General features: G+C 45.6%; 1 protein-coding gene across 2 annotated transcripts in view; it reads right to left on the minus strand.

Annotated features, from left to right (window-relative positions):
• EPM2A (EPM2A glucan phosphatase, laforin) overlaps nt 1-25162 on the minus strand; it is an 893901-nt gene that overhangs the window by 642299 nt on the left and 226440 nt on the right. Inside the window, exons 1-2 of one of the 2 annotated variants that reach the window (XM_085612281.1) lie at nt 8888-8997; nt 3242-3836 (exon numbers count right to left, since the gene is read on the minus strand). In XM_085612281.1, the coding sequence (XP_085468407.1) occupies nt 3242-3497 (256 nt within the window). In that variant the 5' untranslated portion in view covers nt 3498-3836; nt 8888-8997. Of the gene's footprint in view, nt 1-3241; nt 3837-8887; nt 8998-25162 lie in introns of those variants that run through there. The other variant, XM_085612282.1, reaches the window with a different exon arrangement.

The raw sequence follows: 25162 nt of genomic DNA on the forward strand, positions 1-25162 counted from the left end.
CGATATATTCAGTGGGCACCAAGCCAGCTGAAATATTTGGGGGTGTGTATGATGAAGACACATGGGAGGCTAACCTGGGGTGGCTTTACTGTGGGCACTCAGGGGCAGCATCAAATTTTACACTACCTGAGGCTCCCTATTATGACGAAGGCTGCCCAATTTGGGTTAAGAATATATTTCAGGAGCATAAAGCTACATCAAGGAAAGCCACTAAAATTACCAAGCGCACAGTAAGGGTCTCATTATGTTGGCGGAAAAATAGCCACCGCCGTGACGGCGGTGGTGATCGTTCCACCATCGTCATGAGATATACCCCCACCACATTATGATGCCAGTGGGTATCGCGGCGGACGGGAAGTCCGTCCGCCACTTTTCCACCGGTAGTAATCGTCATGATTGCCTGGCAGAGCGGTCAGCATGCTCACATGGCGGCAGAGCCTAGCAGGCTCTGCCGGGGCAATTATGATGCCGCGGAAGCCAGCCTTTCCGTGGAGGTTGAATAGCCATTGAAAGGCTGGCGGAGAATGTCTTCAGGGGCTCGCTGCGGGCCCCCCTTGTGTTGGGGGGAGGTGTGGGTGCACTGGGGGGTTTTCACTGCACTAAGTGGCAGGCACAGTGTAGTGCCTGCCACGTAGTGCTGTAAAATGCACAACATGCTCTTTTTGGCATCGCGACGGTGCTGCTGTCAGCAGCCACCGCCGCAATGTTAAAGGTACGGAATCCAACCGCAGCGGTGGCGGTCCCATCGTAATTGTATATGCGGGACCGCCGCACGCATGGCAGTCGGACCCAATCAACGCTACTGGGGCGGGCGGATCAAGTCCGCCCGCCATCGTAATGAACCCCTAAGTTCTCATATTTTCTTGCTAATTAGTTCTGGCTTGCAACCTTATCTTGATTTGGTTCACAATGCTTACTAAAGTGACCTTTCATTTAGATTCAGTTCCCTCCAACAGTGGGGTAGTGCCCGTCCGGCTATGATTAGCGAGAACTCGATGATGAAGCATACCACACAATTGTGTGAGTGAGAGTAATGTTTATAAAACCTAGGTTCTCCTAGATTTTGTGTTGAGAATAGTACAGGGATATCTGTCAAGAACTTATGTGTGACATCCCTATTTGTGTAATGGAAGGTTCGAGTTCACCTACATCTGAGTCTCATATTCGAAACAAAGTTGCCTTTTTATCATATCCATCCAGCCATCAGACTATACCAGTGCTCATATTAGAATCCCTAAGCCACCCACCTCTCCCAGTACCCCATTAGTAAATGTATGTGTGCTGGGGCAATGCATAAGCCCTTAGCTGTGCCTCATGCCTTGGACCTGTAAATAGAAATCACGATTAAAGATAAAGTGGTTATGATGCAAAATAAATTCATTTTTTTCTAAAAGCATCTCTCTTTGTTGACAAAAACCCATGAAGTGATAATGCAAGAAATATATTAATGCTTGCAGTTCATCCATGGTTTTATATTAATTTATTAAAAAGGTCATGTCTTAAGTAACAGGTATGCAGTTTGATTGCTTGAGTACTCCTTCCAACCTGTGTAACACATCTCTATTGTCGCTTATTTAGAAAGGAAACAGATTTCTAAATGGAGACAAAACTCTATTCATCTAGATCATTGGTCATCAACAGACACACTACACTGAAAACTATGGTGCTGCTCCGACAGCTATGCATTAATTTGTGCATTTAGGTTCAGGAGTATAGTGTAGGATCTACTAGACACTAATTTTTCAAACAACATAGATCTTCATAGCTCAAAAGACTTTCACTTAACCAGTTGGTCTATCTAGTAGGTTTATGTCACTATTTTACATAGCAAGAAGTTTAACTTAGTTGTAGTTTTTCTCCTACTATGAACATTTGAACATTAACAATAAAGGTGTGACCATCCTGATCACAGGGTTTCATGATAATCGTAATCTCTCGCCAATCCTGTAATTGCTTCCGATTTTCTTTTGGATATATTTTAATTCACAGTCATTTAAACATGGCCCACATCTTTCCAGACCACTTCTTTATATATCTTAATCAACACCTATTTAATTTTCCGATGGCAGAAGGTAGAACATGCTTTTAATCGAATTACTGTCCTCAGTTCCCACAACTGAAAGGCTGCAATGGAAAATTATTCAACCTTATTTTCATACTCATACTCTGCTCTAACATAAACAAGGTTACAATATCAGTTACAATATCAGTGATGGCATAGCTGTGAGCCTCAAAATTAACCTGCGCAACACTCATTGGAGCCTGAACCTTCCTACACTAATGAGATTTATAGAATCTTTACTTTTCAGTAAATGTAAATAGCTTGTTATAGATCACCTGTAATGTATGGCATTTGTTATATTGTCTTTTTAGAAACTATATGCACCTTGTCTTCCACTACCTCATCTCTGTGGTTGTGGTAAAGACATGGGAGAATGCTGCAAGAAAAAGTGGTGCAAGAAGGAAAAAAGGAAGGAGAAAGGTGGGACAGTCCTGGAGCCAGAGGAGCAATAAAATATTTAAACATGAAAGAATACAGCTCCTCGTGTCTCTTAAAAAACAAACAAAAAGTCAGAATCTCAGTGGGGTAAATAAACAGAAACATATGAAAAAATGTCAATTATTCTAATCATAAAGCATAGCCAAACCTAAGAAAGTTATACAGAACTTACTGAACTGAAACAACCTGAAAGGATTGGAGTTCTATATTGGGATCTAAAGTAAATATTGTGCTGGGAACACATTTATTAAAGAAATGACTGTCTAAAATGATAACCATTTCATTTTGTGAGATAACCCTCTTCTTCTCCTCTAGCATGTTGGGAGTTCTTAAATAAACTGCTTTATTTCTTCGTCATCGATTTTTCAACCGTTAACTAGCAGTGCTTTTACTCTTAAGCAAAGTTAACATTTGAGGTTATAAAACCATATCAAGGAAATATTTAGCACATGTGATATGTATATGTTGTATGTTGTAGCTTAGGGCCTCATTTAGATTTTGGCATATGGGTTACACCATCACAACAGTGACAGATATCCTGTCCTCCGAAATATAATTCCCATTCTATCCTATTTATATCACCGTTGTGACGGAGTGACCTGCCCGTTCAGATCTAAATCAGGCCCGTAGTCAGGATTGCATGTTGTACATATTAAGTAAGTGTTCCTAATCATGATTAACACCCACAACAAATAACTGTTTTGCTTCGTTAGAGAGACCAATTCTGTTCAGTTCCAGTACCTTCCCAGATGAATTGGCCGGCAATCCGCTTCAAGAACTTGAACCAGAAGGTGTCCTTGAAGGGCTCATCCAGAAGGACCTCGCAGATCCAAAGAGAGGGCTCTTGGGTGGAGAGAGGCACCTGAGTGGGCTTCATGGGCACAGCCCCTTGAGGGTCCCAGTGCCCCATCTCCTGCCGGGAGCCAAGCATGAACAGCTCAATGTCGGTGCAATCCACTGTCAGGATGACTCCAAAGCGGAACAGGAGCTGCTGCATTCTCAAAGAGAAGAGGGCAGAAGGACAACCACCAGGTCAACACAGTGCTAACAACAAGTGGGATATAAAAGGGGTGTGTTCCAGTTCCTTGAATTTTCTCAATAATCAGCAAATTAAGACGGTCCGGGTGACACCTTTCAACATATGTTTGTCGTAAACACTGAAGTTTTATGATTAAACATCCAATTCTGTACTGAAGGATTTGTTTAGGAGTTAGTGCAACAATGTTTTGGGAGTCGCTTCAATAAAGTCAAATACCACTTTTTCTGTATCAAGCAGCGAAACATAAGTGCAATGGAGTCTTGAATTCTTTCTTGCAAGCTTACACATAGCACCACCCTAGGAGAGAAAAAAACACACACTGCTGTTATAACGGGAAACAAACTGAACTTGACACAACATAGCATTAGCCATATTGTTCTCAGCCCCAAACAATGTGGCCACCTACTTTAAACTCTTATTGGAATGGGACCCCTAAGGCCCTGTTGACCACCATGAGAGGAAATACCTAAAGGTTTGTGGTATCTTTACTACTGAGCCAAGGAAAGAAGTGTCTCACAGACTAAACAGGAGTGTGATCAGTGAATTTGAGGCATGTGGGTGGTATCTAGGGATGTTCTTCTAAAATATCCCTTAAATAGCCATAGTTTGACAATCTCTACAGTAAAAGTTGAACCCCTATCTTTGGGCATGATGGACGAGTTGGAGCTGCAGCATCACAAAGGGACTGATTTTCAGATATACCTTCTCTTGGCAAGACTGTGAGGAATCAGGAAATCTGCCCATAGTTGCTAGAGAAAGGCCATGTAGTTCAGCATGCTGGATGATGGGCAGAGATATGAAGCATTTTTTAGGTCACTTCCTTGGTGTCCCAGGCTTTATGATGTTTCTTTAGACAGCTAGGCCTCAGGAAGTGATGATCATGCACATTGAAAATGAACCTGTTGCATGCACCTCACTGGCTAGTGCACCAAGTGGACCAGTGAGAACACCAGAGTTGTTTCTGGAGACAGTTACAGAAAGGCTAGATAAACTGGGAAGCGTCCATGCTCTGAGGAGGGAGCCTCAATGTTGTACACTGCCACTGCTAGGACATTTGCTTCACATGCCTTTGGGAATTGGCTGGACTGCGGTCAGTCCCACATATAGCACTGAGATAGCACAGGCCTTTTGAGGAGGAACTGGTGTTCCTTAGATTACTGCATGTGGGTAAGGACCTGGGAGCTGCTGCTCTTGTTATGAGAAGCCTACCACTGCAACACAGATCACTCAGATCGTCTACTGTATTTTCTTATGGTGAATCCCAGGAGAGAACTCTTGAGACAGCACACTTCACTTGACAACAGGTGTTTGAGGACCATTGAGTTTCTCTTATGCTTGTGGGCACATGTGCAACAAGATCCCTTCCTTTTGAATGAAGTCATGCCACAACTCTAACAGGCCTAATTAGACTCTCCTTAGACAACTCTATAGCAAGTTAGGTCACCGAGCATCCTACTTTTATCGATATGCATCCAGCTGCGAGGTGGTGTAGAAGTCTGTAAGTTACACAGCACGTTTGCACCCCTCACTGTATACCTATACACAGTGTAAGTTCGTATGAACTAGCAACTAGGGGTTGATCTTTTCCACCAGACCCTACCAATACTTCTGCAGGAGTGTCTAGGAGGACTGAGTGTTGTCTATGGTCTGAGGCGTGAAATCACAGAGGATCAAGTCCTGGTGATTTGCAGTGGGGAATATTTGCAGGCCATGGGGTTCCTCTCTGGGGAGTGTGGTTCTTTTTGCTTGCACCCATTTGGTCACTTTTTTGAGCCAGTGCAAGATCAAGGAAGGAGTGACCAATTTCCACAGCATTGCTATTGTTCTTTTGGCCAGAAATAGTGCAAAGTCAGTAAAGTGGATCATCACTTTGCTGGGGTATTCTAACACCTTAAGGCACTTTGAGCCATGGAATAGTTGCACCAGGGAGTCCTTCCATCCTCACTTCGGGTGGGCAAGCACCTCAAGGGGGGTCACACACAAAAGCTAAGTATATCCACGTCACTAAGCATCTACCATGGCCTATTGAGTACAGAGTGTGGAGTGGTGGGTGTTGTGTCTGTTCCGATCCATGGACTCCCCAGTGTTGTTGAGCGCCGCCTGGAAAGCCCCATAGGTCAGGAATGCTCCCTCATGTAGGCCGTGGAGCTCTTGAAAGGACGGTAATGGTCCCTCCGCGAACAAGTCGCTGAGTGTTCGATACCGGCTTCCTCCCATAGCCTTCACAGTGGTTATTCATCCTGTCCTGACGTAAGGGCAAACCCCGGAGCAGCACTATTGGAATAGGGTCTTATGGTTTTGGCTCTTGGGAAGCGTCTTTGAAGGCACTTGCGGGCCATGCAGAGGAGGAGTGGGCATGGGTCCCTTGTTTGGAAGCTGGGAGGAGCAGGAGTGTCAGACAACCCTCGCGAATTCCTGCCTGTGGGATCCCCATCTTGTCTGTATAATGTCCATAAGCCAGATGGTCTCCCACTGGAGTAGAGCGGCCAAATAACAGCAAGTGAAATTTTAAGCTTTCATTTCTTCCAAGAAGGATATCGGTGCAACGTAAATAAAGCCACTCTTTTCCATTTGCGGCCCAAGGGCATACACCAAAACACACAGAGAGGCATCAATACAGTCTTCTGCTCATAATATTCTTTGCTTTGCCAACTGGAGGCCTCTATAGCATCTGAGACACAATACAACTCCCTAACAGACATACCGTAACCTCAGGTACCCAAAAACCAATGGTCTACCTTGTGCTATGGAACAGTTAACTATATAGAGCATGATGGCAACTGCTGGGGGAAAAGGAGCCTAGCCGATGAGGGCGCCTGGATTTGAATATTTAAGGAGGGGTGTCGACCCGGGAGGGTGTCATGCACTGGGTAAATTGTCTCTCCTGCTGTGGATTAATGCAGGCAAAAACGTGCATGTTGTGTGCACACTCCGGCTAGGGTTCATCAGTCGAGAGCAGCTACACAAGTTTGTCTGAGGGGTAATGGTTGATCGTTCCAGCTACGATGACTGTGACCTAGAGTTCAATAATGAGTCTAGGAGGTCACCTTTTTCTCCCACCTGCTTGTAGAAGTAGATTATTTAGGTATCCCCCTTCAGTTACCAGTGACAGGTATAGACGGCAGCAAAGTGCTGGATCTGTATCTCTGTACTTTTTGAATTGGCTAGCGACCTCCACGCAGACAAGAACTTCAGCCGAGTCCTTCATGCTTGCCTCAGACAAGGAGCAATTGTTCAGCACTTAGCGCCATATTCTGGAAGCTCCAACAACCGCATGGGCCACGAAGATCCAAATACACATGTGTTCAATAATTCGGAAGTGCAGCCATCTCCCACTGCCAGACACAGTGCATCCTCCAGATTCAAATTATCCAGCCTAGGATACAGTTTCCTCCTCACAGAAGAATCTGGGAAGGTCCTCCAGCAGAATGGATTGCAATAGTCATTGCGTATGTGCAGATGACAAGGTCCATCTTCAAGAGGGCTGCTCTCACTCGAGACCTTCAGACAGCCCTGGAAATGAAGAGCTGGTAAAGGATAAAGGATTTGAGGCTGAGGTTGTCCTTTTGGGACAGTAGATATCCTCCATCTTGCACCTTCATTCTTACAACATTATATTTCACTAAAAGATTTGCATAGCCCTAACAGGCACAGCTGTGGTGTTCGAGGAGAATGTACCATGTGCATGCATCATATTGATAACAGATCACATTTGAAAAAGAAGCATTTGCAATGCACAAGGTCTCACAGTTGCGAGAGTTTAAACTATTGGCATTGTTTGATAATTTAACACATAAATAAAAAGCATTGTCATGTACAATGCCAAGAGCTCAAACTCTTGTAAATGCGAGACCTATGCAAAGACGCAGTCGCCATTGTCCTGGGCTGCTTAGAAAGTGAAAGCACGCATGGCACGCTGAATGTAGCAGGAAAGCATGTCGGGCATGCAGTAGGAGAAACTACTTAAAGAAAATAGATGTACTGTGTAACAATCAAAGTAAAAGGGCCAGGCCTCATGGGAGTTTACGAATGACAACAAGGCAGCACTAAGGAGGGACTAGCAAGCCTATTAACAAATCAGAAGGGAACATTTACGAAGGACACTGACACAAGCAAATGACAAATATGGGCGGAGAGTGGGCGGGGCTTCAATTCGATACTCCAAAACAGCATGGCTCACAGAGCAGCGAATGCGCTGCCAAGGCTCGACCTAAAAAGTGTATGGTTCCTTAAACATCAGTAATTCTTAAATATATATAAAAGGATCCCTGCTTACTTGGAGCTATTGGAATTAATTTAAGTTGGATGCCAGCTCTCCTGGATGCAGCTTCTGCACAGGACCTCTCAATATGCCTAGGGGTGCCCTGGGGCACTACCCCAGTGAAACTACAGTGTGGGGAGGCCACCTGAAGGTCTTGCCCAGCAGGTACAGCAAAATGGCGTACATATGGAGAAACAGTTTGAGAGGTCCCACGAAATCAGGAGCCCGACAAACTGTTGCCAGATGGAAAAGACTGGGGCACATAGGGACAAAGGAACCATGCCACAGACTACAATGTTGCAAAGGATGTTGCGGATTTTCGTCCTTATAATAACCAACAATATTAGTTTCTGAACATAAATGAATGCAAATAGGTACTATGGCTTCAACACGGCGAGCATCAATCGTGGCTGTACAGCATGTCATGCGTGTCAATCAAAGCCGGGCTTTTGGGTCAACAGTACTATCCACACTGCACAGTGGTACTGGTAGACTTAATCTTTCCACTGTCAGGTTCAGTATAAAAGCCTCTTCAAGAAAAGTGCGGCTGAATTAAAAAACAGAATCACATAAAGGTGTTACAGACACAGAGTTACTTCCAAAAGTCCAGTTGCCCAAGTCCCTGTGTGAGTAGAGCATACCAGGTACTTGTTTTGAACTCTAGGACGTTCCTGAATTGTAGCAAGGAATGCATCAGACTACAAGTCCCGGCAAGCAAAGCAAAAACCGGGACCGGATAAACTACTGACGCACGGAACCTGGAATCTTCAGAGCTCTGTACTTCTGTTATTTATGACAGTACCAAAAATAAGAACGAATTAGCCAGTCATACAAAAAAATGCACAATCCAAAACAAGGTCGACCTGCATTTAGTGTTGACAAAATTAGTTTTGCAAAGCTGCCACGCGGGTTATTGTCTCTGTCTGTGCCTGTAGCCTAGCCTTCAGATTGCTAGTTTGTCATTCAGAGGTCTGCGCTGGTTGGTTGGCTTCTCGGCTTGTATTAAAAATAAAGCGTTTGCGTTTGTTAATAGAGCCCTGCCGCCGAGGAAGCTGCGGCGAGAATGTTTACATGATCTCAAATTCACCTTGCATTTATCTCATGTTATTCTTCCGTCGCCGACGGCCAGTGTCTCCTCGAAATCAGTCCCCTCTGCAACACAGGCGCCAGTTAAGCCTGCCCCTTCCCTCCTCCCTCGCCCCCTCTGCACGATTATTTCAGACGCAGGCGCTTGTGCAGTTAGTTTATTTAAGTCAGTCCTCTGAGAATAACCTTGAACTGAGGGCGCTGGTTATTTCCCCAAAGCATGGACTGCAGCGTATCCTACAATTTATGAAACTATAAATGCATGCATTGCATAGGGCTAAATGGGTAGCATTGCAACTAGCTAACGATAACATGTTTCACTTTATATTTTTTATTGATCCTGTGATGCTTTTGAACTTTTGAACTCCTTGTCTTTAATATGATATTATTGCTTTTCACTGGCTTGTATATATCGCTTAGTTTTCTAACCGCTCTATATAATATGCTTTGGTACCGTATTACGCAACCTAATATATTGTTGCTCTTGTGCTATTTTCTCTGTGAATGAGAGATACTTTGGGGCATATTTACAAACCCCTATCGCCACCACAATGTTATCACAATGTCACCTTTAGTGACGTTGTGGTGGCGATAGAGGCTTCATTATTTACAAGGCAGCGATTTAAGCCTTACACGATGTACTTTGTGTGAAAGGGAAAGGCATTGGGTGTTGTGGTGGGCGTTTCACCGCAACACCCATTGATTTTGAAGCTGCCCCCTATTCACAAGGGTGGCGTAAATAGAAGGCAATGCAAATTTAAGACCAGGGAAAGCCTGTAGCGTTGCGCTCTAGTCTTCATGTTCCGACGTGATGACGTAGAGCGTGGCGGCAATCTTGCATATCGGCAGAGAGCGCGGAGCCCGCGAATGGAGCACAAGTCTCCCGGCGCTCTCCCTGTAAGTGCACTTTTAAAAGTGAATAAAACTATACTTACCTGCAACCATAAGGGTACAAGCTGTTCTTCATGTACAGGCATTACACTACAAATGGCAACGAGGGTCTGGACCCAACATGCAGGAGTCTAAGGGGCAAAACGAAAGGAACCTGGAGCTACACGTGGCCTAGTACATCCGGAGAGCAGCTACCGCCAAAACAACAGGTACGCACCAAGGGGAGAGCGTGGCAGAGGGGATACCTACCGCCAGAAGCAGTCAACCACGCGTAGATCACCCACTGCGCCCGGCAGCTGCTTCCTTACCCAAGATAGCATAGGGGCCGGCTCCCGGGGCACGGAGGATCAGCACATAGCCCGCATACAACCCCTGAAGCAAGCTAGAGGCTGGAAGTGAGGAGACACGGCAGGTGCCTGACTGACCACGCAGGAGGAGGATAGAAAGGTCCAGTGAGAGTGCCAATACGCAGAGGCTAAGCGCCCCGATAATAGAAGGGAGAGGAAACGCGTGAGGCCCTGGCAGAGCAGGCAGAGCACAGCAGAGGGGGCGGATTGGTGTCGCAACAGAGCCCCCCACGCCTGCACAGACAAAGCACGCCAGGCAGTCCGAGAGGAGAAGAAGAGTCGCCAGGTAGCAGAGCGGAAATGTGCGCCCAAACATCCTCGCTCACAACATCGATTCCCTTCCTACCCAGACCGGGGGATCCCTCGATGAAGTGGGAGGATTGGAGGGAATACTTTATGAACTATCTAGAAGCCCTAGAGGACGAGAATGGTGAAGAATTTCCCAGCAAAAGAAGGAAGAGGATATTACTTCATAACCTAGGTCCGGAAGGCATCAGAGTATTCCAGAACATAGTTCCTACTCCAAGGCAAGCAGCGGAGGACGACGTGTTCCAGCACGGTGATAGAGGATTTGAATAAACATTACAGGCCAGCGGTTTGAACGTCTACAGACAGATACAACTTTCAACAACGGAAACAAGCAGTAGGAAAATCTATAGATGAATACGTAGCAGCATTGAAGAAACTGGCAGTCACGTGTAAGTTTGGGATATTACATGATGAATTCATCAAAGATCAAATAGTCATGCACACCACTAACTCGGCAATCCAAGACAAACTGTGGGTCAATGGAGAGGCGACCCTGAAGGAAGTTATAGCCATGGTAAAGAAAGCGGAGCTATTGAAAAGATGTGCGGAAGCAGCGAAAAAAGAAACGGCCCTCAGGCCCATGGTGAACAAAGTCACGGAAGCAGAACCTCCAGAAAGAGGCAAAGGAGGAACAGGATACACGAAGACACAGACCAAATGGTCGTCCCGACCAGCACCGGCAAAGAAACCTGGCAACGAAGGCAAGAACACGTGCTACAGGTGTAGCAGTCCGTCTCATCCAGCGTAAGATAGGCGGTGTCCAGCCTTCAAGGCCAAATGCATGTTTGTGGGATAAGAGGGCATTATGAAAAAGTGTGTTGCCGCAAGCACAAAGGAGCGGAAGTCAAGTATGTCACACAAGAGGCAGAAGAGGAAAAAGAAAGCGAAGACGATGAAGACAGCGTATTGTGCATAGATGAACACATACTAGGGATCAACTGCAACCGCTCCAAGAAACCCCAATGTGACCTAGTGATAGGAGGGATACCAATACAGATGGTAGCAGATTCGGGATCCCCCTACACCATAATACAACGGATGGTGTGGGACGAACACTTCAAAGACAACCTGGGTCACCACCTGGAACCCCCGGACATTCGCCGAGTCACATTTACAGGAGACCCGATTCCCATGGTAGGATACCGCAGTCTGAAATTCGAATTCAAGGGACGAAGTGCAAGGTGTAAACTATACGTGGCAGAGAAAGGGCCCTCGGTCCTGTGGTGGATCGACCAAGGAGACCTAGGAATACAGTTGAACCCCGGTGGCGTCACACAGGTCCTGATGACCAGCGAGGACCAACGACCGGACGTCTAAAAAATGAAGGAAGAATTCCCCACTGTATTTGGAGGCAAGGTAGGCAAATTGACAAAATTCACGCACAAGATCGAACTTAAGACGGACGCGAAGCCGGTGTGCCACAAAGTGAGGAAAATCCCACTGGCAATAAGAGAAAAGGTACAACAAGAATTACGCAGACTAGAAGAAAACGGCATCATAGAACCGATAACAAGTGCTGAGTGGTTGGCACCGTCGGTGGTAGCTATGAAGCCTAACGGCAAGGTACGCTTGTGTGTGGACCTGAGGGAGTTGAACAAAAATATAATAGTAGAAAAATTCCCACTACCAAGGATAGACGAGAGGCTGGCAAGGACTAAGGGTGTGAAATGGTTCTCGATCATCGATCTCACTTCAGCCTACCATCAGATAGCCCTACACCAAAAATGCCGGAAGTTGACGTAATTCATAACCCCATTCGGGTGCTACCAGTTTCGCAGGATGCCATTTGGACTGGCCTCGGTGGCAGCTGTATTTCAGAAACTCATGCATAAGTTGTTTAAAGATGTAGAAGGGGTACAGTACTTTCAAGACGACATCCTAGTAATGGGCATGAGCAAAGCAGATCATGATGCCAAGTTGCCGAAAGTCCTACAAGTCTTGGAATGCAATGGACTTACGGCAGAATGGGACCAGTGCTGGTTTGGAATGACGTCGGTTACATACTTAGGACATGTGATCAGCGACCAAGGTATCACACCGAAACAATTCAACGTCAAAGCGATATGTGAAGCACCGCCCCCAAGGACCAATGAAGAAGTCAGGTCATTCCTAGGCATGGCCGAATTCTACAGCAAATTTGTACGGCACTGCGCCACCAAAACACACCACTTGCGACAACTCCTACGGGACAAGACAAACTTCGAGTGGACGAAGGAAACACAAGAAGAATTCCAAAGAATTAAAACAGACGTAAGCTCAGCCGTACCTCTGTGTGGCTATGATCGACAAGCCCGATCAGTATTAACGACGGACGTGAGTGAAAGGGGCCTAGGAGCGGTTCTAATACAGGAGACAACGGGAGGAGAACTGACCACCCTCGCCCACGGAACAGAAGTACAGTGTGATAGAAAAGGAGATGTTTGCAGTAGTCTGGGCCATGGAAAAGTTCCGCCAGTTCCTATGGGGCACGAGATTCAGGCTAAGAACAGACCATAAACCTCTGGTCAAAGTCCTCACGTCATCGGGACATTCGAATGCTACTCCTCGCATCGCGAAGATGACAATGAAATTATTAGATTATAGGTATGATGTGGAACACATCCCGGGACAGAAGAATAAAGTAGCTGATTATCTAAGTCGAGCATCAGCCATGGAGGAAGCGCCGCGCAGTTCCGAGGAAGAGGATACCAAGGTGGCATTCATGGAAGATCACGAACAAGTGATAGGCGAACAGGAGTGGAAGGAAGCATATGAGACTGACGCAGACATAGGAACGGTCAAGCAATTCATACTAAGAGGATGGCCAGAGAAGAGGCACGTGGAAGCAGCGCTCAGGAAATTCTTTGAAGTAAGAGAAGAATTATCAGTATGTGATTGAGGGATCTTCCTGCGAAGAGGAGAAAAGGTAGTTCCTCCCAACAAGTTGATCCCACACTTACTGGTTCTCATTCACGAAGGTCACTTGGGCATTGTAAAGACAAAACTCAGAGCGAAACAGATGTACTGGTGGCCGGCGATGGATAACCAGATAGAAAGGCATGTACGGGAGTGTGACCAATGCCAAAGAGGGGACAAGTTCCAAAGCCTGTTGCGACCACACTTAGGGAAATTTGAAAATCCAGATAGCCCCTGGGAAGACCCGTCGATAGACATTTTGGGTCCGATATTGGACGGTCAAGGGATCCAGAAATATGTGGTAGTACTCGTAGACCGTTACTCCAAGTGGCCAGAGGTGGACATACAGGAAGACATGGACACTGACAAAAAATAAAGTTTCTAACAGCTGTTTTCCTTAGAGAAGGTATCCCACGCTCCCTCCTAAGTGAGAATGGGCCTCAGTTCATGTCGGACAAGTGGAACGCGTACATGGGAAGGAATGGTATAAAGATCAAACACACATCCATATACCATCCGGCAGGAAGCGGCGAAGTCGAGAGGCTTAACAGAGTTATAATGGGTTCAGTACAGTCGGCGATAGGAGCCGGGAAGGACTGGGAAAAGGAGTTAAAGAACATGTTATGGGCATACAGGATTACCCCGACCAGCACAGGATACAGCCCTTTCCAGATCCTAAGAGGACGAGACCCATTCACGAAAGACAATGTAGCTTGGAAGGAGCGCACTATCACAAGCAAGTGGTCTCCAGCAGTAGTGCACCACAATCTAGAAAAAGCACAAAGAATATACACGGAACACTTCAACAGAAGACGGAATGTCAAAGAGACGAAGTTAGAGATAGGAAAGTGGGTTCGAGTCAAACTAGCCCAGTTAAGAAGGAAAGGAGACAGCAAATTCAGCGCACCCATGCAAGTGGAAGAAGTCTACAACCGAGCAGCCCGACTGAGCGCGGGAAAGTCTGGTCTCAGGACAGGATGTCTAAATGCAACAAGATTCTGCATTGGAATGAAAGAGAAAGAGGACAGACAGTGAATCCCATGGCTCAAGATACGGAAGATAATCTGGAGGGAGGAAGCACAGGAAACACTAGAGAGAGAGAGAGGGGGGAAGAAGGATGAGGAGTGATCCCGGGACTTTGGAACTATCGGAAAACAACAGTGGATCACCTCGTAGAGATGTTCCCCTGAGAACAGAACGCAGTGAAGCGAGAGAGTCCCATGTGGTTCCTGTACGCACTTCCAGTACCCCGGTGAGACGCACCCGCACCGGAAGAACAGTGGTAAGACCGTTGAAGTACAGAGACTTTGAGATGGGAGATGGGAAGGAGACCACCGGTAAGTAGATTGTGAGACTTTATCTTTATTGTGAAATGTTTGTCTATAAAGAAGGGAGATATGTAGCGTCGCGCTCTAGTCTTCACGTTCCGACGTGATGACGTAGATCGCGCCGGCCAGCTTGCATATCGGCAGAGAGTGCGGAGTCCGCAAATGGAGCACAAGTCTCCCGGCGCTCTCCCTGTAAGTGCACATTTAAAAGTGAATAAAACTATACTTACCTGCAACCATAAGGGTACGAGCTGTTCTTCATGTACAGGCATTACACTACAAAGCCTGGTCTTAAACAGGCGAAACGAGGAGACATTTTTTATTTCTCCTCGTTTTTGGCTGTTTCCATGTGTGCTGCGTTGAGCAGCACACATAGAAACAGCAAATTGCCATTGATTGTTTAAGTGGAGGAAAGTGACCCTTCTTGCACATAATCAATCATTTTTTAAAATGTTTTGCAACTTCTATGTGTGCTGCATTAAGCACCACACGTAAAAGTTATAAAACGTCATTCAAAGATTGGTTTTGCAGGAAGGGGGACCTTCCTGCACATAAACAATCTTCCCCTCAAAGCAGACACCCTTGCATTATGGTGAAAAAAATGACGTTTTGTAACTTCTATGTGTGAAGCATTAAGCGAAACATCATTTAAAGATTGTTTATGTGCAGTAAGGGAGACCTTCCTGCACATAAACAATCTTCCCCTCAACGCAGACACCCTTGCACTGTGGTGCAAGGATGCCTGTATTGGCGCTAGGCTGCTAAGATTAGCTCCAGCGCAGGGAGAAACACTGGGCTACCCCATGTTGTTGTACATATGGTGTAGCCTGCGTTTCTGAAGTGGCGGAGTGTGGCGTTAAGCCAACAAGGCTAACACTGCGCTCTGTCACTTCTTAGTAAATATGCCCCTTGTCTTCTAATACCATAGCACCCATTATGTGTGCATAAGAAAAGTAATTGCTGCTAATATCCTAGCTTTCGCCAATAACTTTATGCCTCGCTTATAATCACTGGCAAACAATCATCTAGTGGCTTAAATATACATGTTTTGTTGCATTCTAATGTCTATATTTAAAATGAGGGCAAGTGAAACTGAAGGTATGCACCAAAAAATGCCCACACTGAATAGTAAGTAACTTTCAAGTTCTGATCTCAAGCAATGCCCAGCCCCCAGCCGTAGGTAACAGCAGTGGGGTGGTGGGGCCGCATGGCGGGGGCTTTCAAGGGACGATGGAGAGGGAAAATTAATTCTTTATTTAGTTTTGCCTTGCAATCTTCCCTCGAAATCACCCCCCACTGCTGTTACCTGCACGGCCCGCGGCTGCCAGCCCACCACCTCCACTGTCCATCTGATACACGTTAACATTTAAGAACGCCCAAGAGGGAGATTTATAGCTAATAACTAATGCAATTCTATTTCATCAACCTCCAATGGATACAATTTTAACAGGGATAACATGAAATAAAACATATTTTTAACTTGAAAAATGCAGGTGCTATGGCCTTAACCAGGAAGTGTTGCATTTTAGTGTGCATTGTACGTTGCTGTGCCTCAAAAGACGCTTAACTAATAAAGGATGTGTGGAGCAACTCTTTAAGGAAAAAAGGGCAATGTTTTCAGAAGGTGAAAGAGTGCTGTAGAAGGTCTGCTCCTTGTGACCTTCACTGACCTTCCTTTCCACTAACTGTTTGATAACGCCGGGTTCTTATCTTATCTTACCATCTCTTACCACCCATAAGAATCCTCAGGTCGACTGGATCTTTTTACCTGCTGTGAAGTGTAAAGGGGAGAAATCAATCCATCCAAACAAGACCGATAACCAAATAACTACAACTCTAAAGAATCACTAGCTCCAAATTAAGTTTAGGGGGTTTATTACAAAGCCAAAAATAACTGAACATACAAGCACCTCATGACGAGGTTAAGAAAATACATGGGAACTAATACAAAGTTTAATCTACGCAGCAATCTAACTCGATGAAGCATAAAAAGAATAATGAACTCTAAAATTATCAAGCAAAAGATAACTGCTCCAATATCTAAGTCAGTCTTCATGGATGCCTACAAAGAAATTGATTAGTCTGTCCATACTCTTTCACTAAAGTGACATTCCTACTTAGCGTTTCCCAAGGCAAGATCAGAAAAAGGTGTCAGCTCGTGAAGACTTCCTAAGAAGTACACTCACGTTGAAGGGGTCAGTAGCCAAAGCTACAGCATCATTCTAAGTCTTCTCCCTATGTATCGATCCCTTACACCTGCCCTCTAACGCCTCACTGTCTCATCTCCTAAATCTTCCCTCGGGGCACTGTCCCTAATACAAAATGCACAACATGGAAGACACGCCTTCATTCCACCTCTCTGGCTGGACACCTCCTGGAGGTGATTTTCCACTGAAACGTGTACGTCGTCCAATAACGGTCGAAATGTCCTTGAGTCCCAGACTCCCTCAGCACCGAAAGTATCGGCTTCTCATTATTGGCATTCCTGGAGACACTTGTAGCAACTCTCCTCCATACCTAACTCCTAAAACAAAAAGTTAGTCTTTGCTAACGAGGACGATGTCCTTGCACCTGCAACAGAAGCTTGAGAAACTAAAATCCTTGCACGCACATCATTTTTTCTGACTTTCTAAATAAGAGCCTTCCCAAGGAAATACGTTTTGGGCCTACGATATTCAGCTAACATAAGAAATGCGAGTAGGCCTTCTCATAAGTAAACAGAGTCAATTAGGCCTCTATACATCAAAACTACACACATTAATAACCATTGCATCTATAAGCACTATAAGCACTATATTTCATTACATTCAATATATAAGTAATCAATCCTACACGTGCAGACTTTAATATTGTGCACATTTAAATCTAATAGATTACATTTCACACAAATTAGTTTACTAGGCACCTTACTCTAGACAGTTACATTTTAAAAGTCATGAACTCTTCAACTAACACGAATTACATTTCTAACATTACATTCACATTTTATTATTACATTTACTCCTCTAATGGTCATCGGTTAATACAACATAAGATACATATGTAGGTGCGGACTATACATGATTATGATGCACCCCTAAAATTTTCAAAACCACATGGCTCTCTATCATGGTTTTTCCTGCTGCTGATGGTTTTCTGAACCCCTTTCAGTGCTCTCACGTTTTCCCAGGTCCTTAAGAGCTCAGCCAGTCCAGGTTTTTATTTTGCATTCCGAAATGTGTAGTTTTTGTGATTCCATTATAAAATAAGGACTACAAGTCCCAGACTGCAAACAAAAAATCGAGACTCGATGAGCTACTCACACGTAGACCTAGGAATCTATAGAACTCCTTTGTTTCTGTTTGTAGGGAAGGTGCTGGGTGATTACCCCAAAGCAGCGATCAGCCTGTGAACATGCACTTCGCCCTACTTTCCTTCAACTGACTCACCTATGCAATACTTAAACTCCAGTCTTACCCTTCCACCTTCCTCCCCATTGCGCTAACTTGGAGATGCAAGGTCTAGAGAGAGTATGGAGCGAAAGGGTGATGGAAGAGTGAGGTTGTGAAAGAGGAATAGAGGAAGACAAAGAGAACAGAGAGCTTGGAGAGAATAAATAGGCTCGAGCAGCCTGGGATTAACAAAACAATCATTGTGAGGATGTAGCCTTACAGCTAGAGCGGTCGACCTCGAAGTGAGGAAACCGGGATCGAGTCTCGCCGTGCCCACCAAAAATGAATGTGTTCTTCTGTAACGAAACTGGTGCTCATGTAAAGCGCTCTGATACCCGATTTCTCAGGTCTAGTTTGCGCTATATAAAACTCTAAAAAAATAATAAAAATTGGTAAATCCAAATGGCCTTGCTTTTTGGACCTATTTGCTTTGTCAGTGATGTGTACCGATGCTGTGCCGCATTGGATAAAATTTAACAAAGGCGCAATGCCACAGCTGACTTGGCTGGGTAATTTTGTTGGCACATGAATGTGTGATGACATATGCGAGTCTATGCATCATCACACACGTGTGTGCCCTCAAAATTATACAAGTGCCATTTTTTTTATTTATCAGTCGGAGAAGAACTGGTTAAATAAAAAATAAAAAAATAAAGCACTTTTTTAAGGCAGAGACTCTGGCAGTAATTTGCTGCTTGGCCCTGTCAAAAAAAAAATATATATATATATATATATATATATATATATATATATATATATATATATATATATATATATATATATATATATATATATATATATATATATATATATATATATATATGTATATATATATATGTATATATATTTGAAAAAAGTGACCGAAGGGGTAGGTGGGGGCAACGGAGGAGCACAAACAATTTTTCGTAATATTGCGAGTTCTACTGCACATTCAAAACTTGATACTGAGAAAAAAATACTGGGTAACACTACAGAACAACACAGTCCAGAAGTAATCTCTCCCAAGGGGCACCAAAGTACAGACAATAGTGGGAATGCAAATCTACTTCAATGAACCAACACCACTAGTGATGGATTTACCACATTGTGTGGCAGAAAGGTTCGTAATTTTAGTCACCAAGATCTGCTCATATAGTCCAAAGAAGATCTATCAATTGGTAAAAAGTGATGTACCTACTCCATGTAAATCAAGGACACAGGATGGGTCATCCCTTCAGCCCACTGTAAATCGCTGTCGAATGACTTAGCTCATGAAACCATCTCAGGTAACAAGCTTCCTGACATACTAAATCAAGGCTGTCAAAATCAAGGTGCTCACAATTTAAAAGAAGTACATAAACCAGTGACGGCTAACCAACCCATGAACAGGTAAACACCATATAATAAGCACTTTCATGTTTTCAGACTCTATCATCTCTGCCAGTTTCCCAAATGGCCTCAAATAATGTACAAATAGTGTGGAATGCAAAATTATCAGAGAAGTCAGTCTCACTAGTGGTAACTCCAATGCTTGGAGAAGCACTGAATGAGCTGAGTAATTTTGATGGAAAGGATGTTATGTGGAGAGAAATGTGGGATAAAATAACAACAAATATAATTGACCACCTGTTTTCACAAAACATCAGAACCAACTCACAATCTCGGGGAAGACAGCTCTTTAGACCAACGTGTGAAATATCAATTATAAAGAATATAGGAGATCTTAGAGATGTTTACCCACTTTCCACAAAGCACAGAGGGCCATATGTAGGTAATTTCTATTTACCTATTCCTAAATACCGGATTTTACCGATTCGGTATTTAAGAATCGGTAAATAGAATGTAGGTAAAAAATTGGTAAATTTTACCGATTCGGTAATATTCGTTATTACCGATTCGGTATTTACCGAATCGGTAATAAGGCATACCTTCCCATTCATTCCTATGGGCCTGGAGGCCCATAGGAATGAATGGGAAGCCATTCACTATTACCGATTCGGTAAATACCGAATCGGTAATAGGGGGAGCATATTCAAGGGTGGCAGGGTGTCACATTGACACCCTGTTGCACCCCTGAATCGTGCATGTGTGCACATGTGGCGCACATACATGCCCTAAGGGCATGTATGTCTGCCACATGGCACTTTTAAAAAAGCACAAAATTGCTTTTGAAAAAGTATTCGCTATTTACCATCAACTTGTAGTTGGTGGTAAATAACGAATCCTTAAACCAAAAATGCACTCACTTGAGTGCTCCCTACATAGGATTTAAGGATTCGGTAATTTACCGATTCGGTATTTTACCGATTTCTTAAAATACCGAATCGGTAAATTGCCGAATCCTTCAATCCAGCCTCCTACATCTCAAAGGGCTAAATACCAGTCGGTAACGGAAAATTTACCGATTTCCGGCCGTTACCGATCGGTATTAGCCCTCCTACATATGGCCCAGAGTGTTCTAATGCCATTAAGGAATTAAAAGTGGCCTACAGGATGTCCTTAAAGAAGAAAAGAATGGATGAAGCCGACACATAATGGGCCATATTGCATAAAATAATCGCAATGAAAGATACAAAACAAGCATTGGCCGCGCGAGTGGCGGGAGAAGCGGGAGTAGTGTGCACGCACGGCCAATGCTTCCCAAAAAAACAAGGATGCGAGCTTGAAACAAGCATTGGCCACGAAAGTGATCGCGATCACGATCGCTGTGAAAGCGAAAGTGATCGCGATGACGCGCTAAAGGAGTTCCTGAGTGCTGCTAGCTGGCCTAGCTCATGGCGGCTGCGCGCGTGCACGCTCACATGCACGCAAGTGCTAGGGCAGCCCGCAGCACTTAAAACACTCACATACAAAATGTCTCTCCGAGCCAGCGCATGCGCTGGGCTCAGCGAGACCTAAAAATGTTCGGTGGGGCTTTTCTTATGGGCCAGCTACGGATTACGACATTTCATCTAATACAAGCGAAACGTACCTAAAGTCCCATTATGCGACTCGCGATTTTTCACCTTATACACTAAATGAGTTTGTTCATAGGGGGACTGAAATATTTGAAAAACAGCTAGCATTATTAATAACTATAAGTAGGAGCACCCGACCCAAATGGGATTCCAATTGCCTTAATGAAACAGAATCCAATGGTGTGTAAGAGAATATTAAACCCTGTGTTCAATCATATTCTGCTGACAGGCAAGGTGCCAGCTTCATGCCAGGCCCAACAATCCAACCACTTCACAAAATAGGAATCCGAAATACCCAACAAACATTCGCTTGATAGGTCTTTTCGACGCTGAAGGAAAACTCTTTGCCAAGTTTTCACTATTACACTTAACTGACTGGATGACACCTAACAACTTGCTGCCTGTTTATCAGACTGGTTTCAGGGCAGGATGTGCCAACTCAGACAACATAGTAGCACTGACATTCCTCATAGAGAAGGCACTAAACCTTAGAAAATTGATTTATGTTTGATTTGTGGATGATTCTTCTGCCTTCGAGAGAGTAAATCGCACAGGACTTTGGTCAAAGCTCTTAACACTGGGTCTCCAACTTGCTTCATTTGATAATAGCTCGTCACTCCAACTCTTGTAAGCAAATCAATTTGTTTACCAAGCAGCACGTTTCCCACAAAATTAACATTAAAAACGGGCTAAAGCAAGGTTGTGTACCAGCCACAACTTTTTTTTTCACTATACATCTCTGATTTAGGCAACTACATAAAAAAAATCTGTACTTCCGCCACCGAAGCTGGGAAATTGTCCTGTCAGCCATTTGTCATATGCAGATGACCTCGTGATCCCCTCTCAGAACCCAATCGGACTGCAGCACCAACTTCTAGCACTTAATTGATATAACCAGATCAACAGTCCATCCACTGATATCAGTAAAAAAAGAAATTGTTCGGGAGGGGCCTACATAAATTTAAATAACATGGTGGAGTGGGAAAATTCATTACCTCCTCGTCCGTCTTCCTCGCCACAGTATTCACCAATGAGCCTTCGGCTCCCACAGAAACTCCAAATGCAATTTAACATTCTAGTCTCCCTCTCCCTCCAATATGGCCCCCAGCTACGACAGCCAATCCCATAAAGGGATACAAAAAGCTCCAAAACGACCTGTTTTTTTGTTTCTGCACTACTCCGAGTGCTGTGTCCCTGCTTGTCAGGTGAGTGTGGGGCGGCGGTCCTGCTATAGCGGACTCTTGGGCCCCGTGTTCGTTTGGATGGGGGGGAGTGGTATGTGTTGCTATGTTCTTGCCTGCTTGTGTCCCCCTGTGCAGCGTGCCTCTCCGGTTTCTGCTTTGGCGGAACCGGCGTGGCGGCGGTCGGGTCGTTTGGTGTCCCGCCTCCTTCCTGTGACAGCGCCTCTGTGTCCTGCTTTAGCGGACTCCTGGGGCGCGTGTTCAGTGCTTGCTGACCACGCGTCCTGCTTAGCGGACTTATGCGGTCGGCGCTTTGTTGTGGTTTACCGCGCTTCAGTCACGGAGCGCTGTATGCTTCCTCTGTTTGGCCTGAATTCGTGGAGATTCCTCGGCGGTTGTCTGAGGCAGTCTTGGGTGGCGATTCTTGTGCATTAAGGGGCGCGGGCTTCCGGCTCTTTTTGTTTGTGTGCTGGGGGCGTGTCCTGTGTTTTTTTGATGGTTACTTGCACCTGGTGGCCATTATAAAGGCTGTTTCTTGTTGATTGCTGCTGGATGGTTCTTCCTTAGCTGCCTTTGCGTTTGCTGTTATGATGGAGGTTACTGATGATGCTGTAGCTCCTGCCCTTGGGGATGTTGCTTCTGGGTCTCAGGATGCTTTGCCTTCCTTGTCTGTGATTCAACAGATGATTTATTCAGCTGTGGCTGCTGCTTTGCGTGGCAAGTTGACTGCGCCTCCTTCTAAGAAGCTCAGGTCGGATCCTGCCTCCCAGGTTGATTCTGACGCTGAGGAAGATGAGGAGGTTCGAGGTCGCTTTGTGCAGGGTACTGATCTTAAAGACGTGCTGGGGCACATTCGCACCAACTTGCTGTTTCCTGATTCGGTTGTTCCGATGGAGGATGATTGTTTTGCGCAGTATCAGCGTCCGGATCCTGATAATCTTCCTTTGCATTCTTCTGTGGTGAAGGTGTTGGAGACTGAATGGAAGAATGTTGACAAGGGAGCTTTCCCTCGCTACTTGGCTAAACTTTACCCTTTACAGGATTTTTCTTCCAAGTATCCTTCCTCGGTGAAGGTTGATTCCTTGATGGCAGCGATGTCGTCTCAGGGGTCTGTTGTTTCTGAGGATTCCTCTCCGGCGGATCCTGTGGATCGGAAGGTGGATGGGGCGGTGAAGCGCACTTTTTCTGCTGCCAATTTTCCATCCGGGCTGCCACTTATTCTTCTTAAACCATTCAATCCTTGCTGAAGGATTTTCAGTCCTTGGCTGAACTGTTGGACCAGGGCGAGGATATCTCCTCTACGTTGGCCATGATGGAACAACAGGTTTGTCTCCTTTCGGACGTCTCTTTTGATGCCTTGGGTGCGGCTGCTTCTGCGGCTGGTTCTTCAGTGGCCACTAGGCGCCAGTTATGGCTGCGCTCGTGGAAGGCTAATGCTGCCCAGAAATCTTTGCTTATGAAGATTCCTTTTACTGGAGTTAAGCTTTTTGGTCCTCCTTTGGAGGTTATGGTGAAGAAGACGGCGGAGGATAGAAAACTGCTGGCTCCGGATCGGACTGGTCGTTTCCGTTCTTTGGGTGCTACCCATGCCTTTGGGCCTTCTCGTAGGGGCCGTGTTCACCAGCCCTTTCGTGGTAGGGGGCGTGGCCGGGGTGCCCCTTCCGCTGATAAGTCCCGGTTCTCCAATGTTCAATCCTCTGCTTCTGCTCCCTCCAAGTCATGACTCTGTTTCCCCGGGGAAGGGTCCGGTTGGGGGTCGGCTACGATTCTTCCTGGCATCCTGGAGAATGACTGTGTCAGATCAGGGGGTCCTTCGGGTGGTTTCCGAGGGTTTTCGCCTTGGGTTCAGCCAGGATCCTCCAGACTATTTCAGGTCCACTCCTTGCCCCAGGTTGGCTCTCAAGAAAGCGGCGCTTTTGGCCGGTATAGACTCTCTTCTGGCAAAAGGTGCTGTGATTCCGGAGACTCAGCGGGGGTTGGGGGTATACTCCATCCTGTTCCTTGTGTCCAAGCGCACGGGGGATCTCAGACCTGTCCTGGACCTAAAGTGGCTGAAAGGGTTCGTTCCTCCTCAGACTTTCAAGATGGTGTCTCTGAAGTTGATCCTCCCTCTGATTTCTCGGGGAGACTTTCTAGCGTCAATCGATCTACAGGACGCCTATCTCCATGTGCCTGTGCACCCCGCCAGTCAGCGTTTTGTGCGGTTCTGTGTCCTGGGTCGGCACTACCAATTTCAGGTATTGCCTTTTGGTCTCTGCTCTGCACCCAGGGTGTTTATGAAGGTTCTGGCACCTGTCATTGGTCATTTACATGGGGAGGGCATTCAGGTGTTTCCCTACCTGGACGATTTATTGATTTCTGCTTCTTCTCTTTCTAAGGCGGTGATCCATGTCCAGAGGGTTTGCCGAGCCCTGGAACAGCACGGCTTCCTGGTGAATGTGGGGAAGTCCTCCCTGGTTCCTTCGCAGGATCTGACTTTCATAGGGGCTCGTTTCAGGACTCTGTTGGGTCGGTGTTCCTGCCACCTGCTCAGATGGAATCCCTACTGTATGCTGTTCGGTCCCTGCTGTCGGGTCCTTCCCAGCCTGCGAGATTTTGGTTGAGGGTTCAGGGTCTCATGTCCGCTTCCCTGTCCGTGGTTCCTTGGGCTCGCCTACACATGTATCCCATGGTGTTCCACATTTTGCTGCATTGGGACCCCTGTTCTCAAGATCTCGATCTCTTGATTCCTGTGTCGGTGGGGGTTCGGGTGGCCCTGGAGTGGTGGTTGGACGTAGTTCATCTCTCCTGGGGTTGTCCTTTTCTGGTAATTCCTTCTCGGGTCCTCACTACCGATGCCAGCCTCTTGGGCTGGGGTGCTACTCTGGGGGACTCTTCGACTCAGGGTCTTTGAGATCCGACTGTGATGTCTTGTTCATCGAATTACAGAGAGCTGAAGGCTGTCCAGTTGGGTCTGTT

Source organism: Triturus cristatus, chromosome 6, assembly GCF_964204655.1.
Source record: "Triturus cristatus chromosome 6, aTriCri1.1, whole genome shotgun sequence".
Taxonomy (NCBI): domain Eukaryota; kingdom Metazoa; phylum Chordata; class Amphibia; order Caudata; family Salamandridae; genus Triturus; species Triturus cristatus.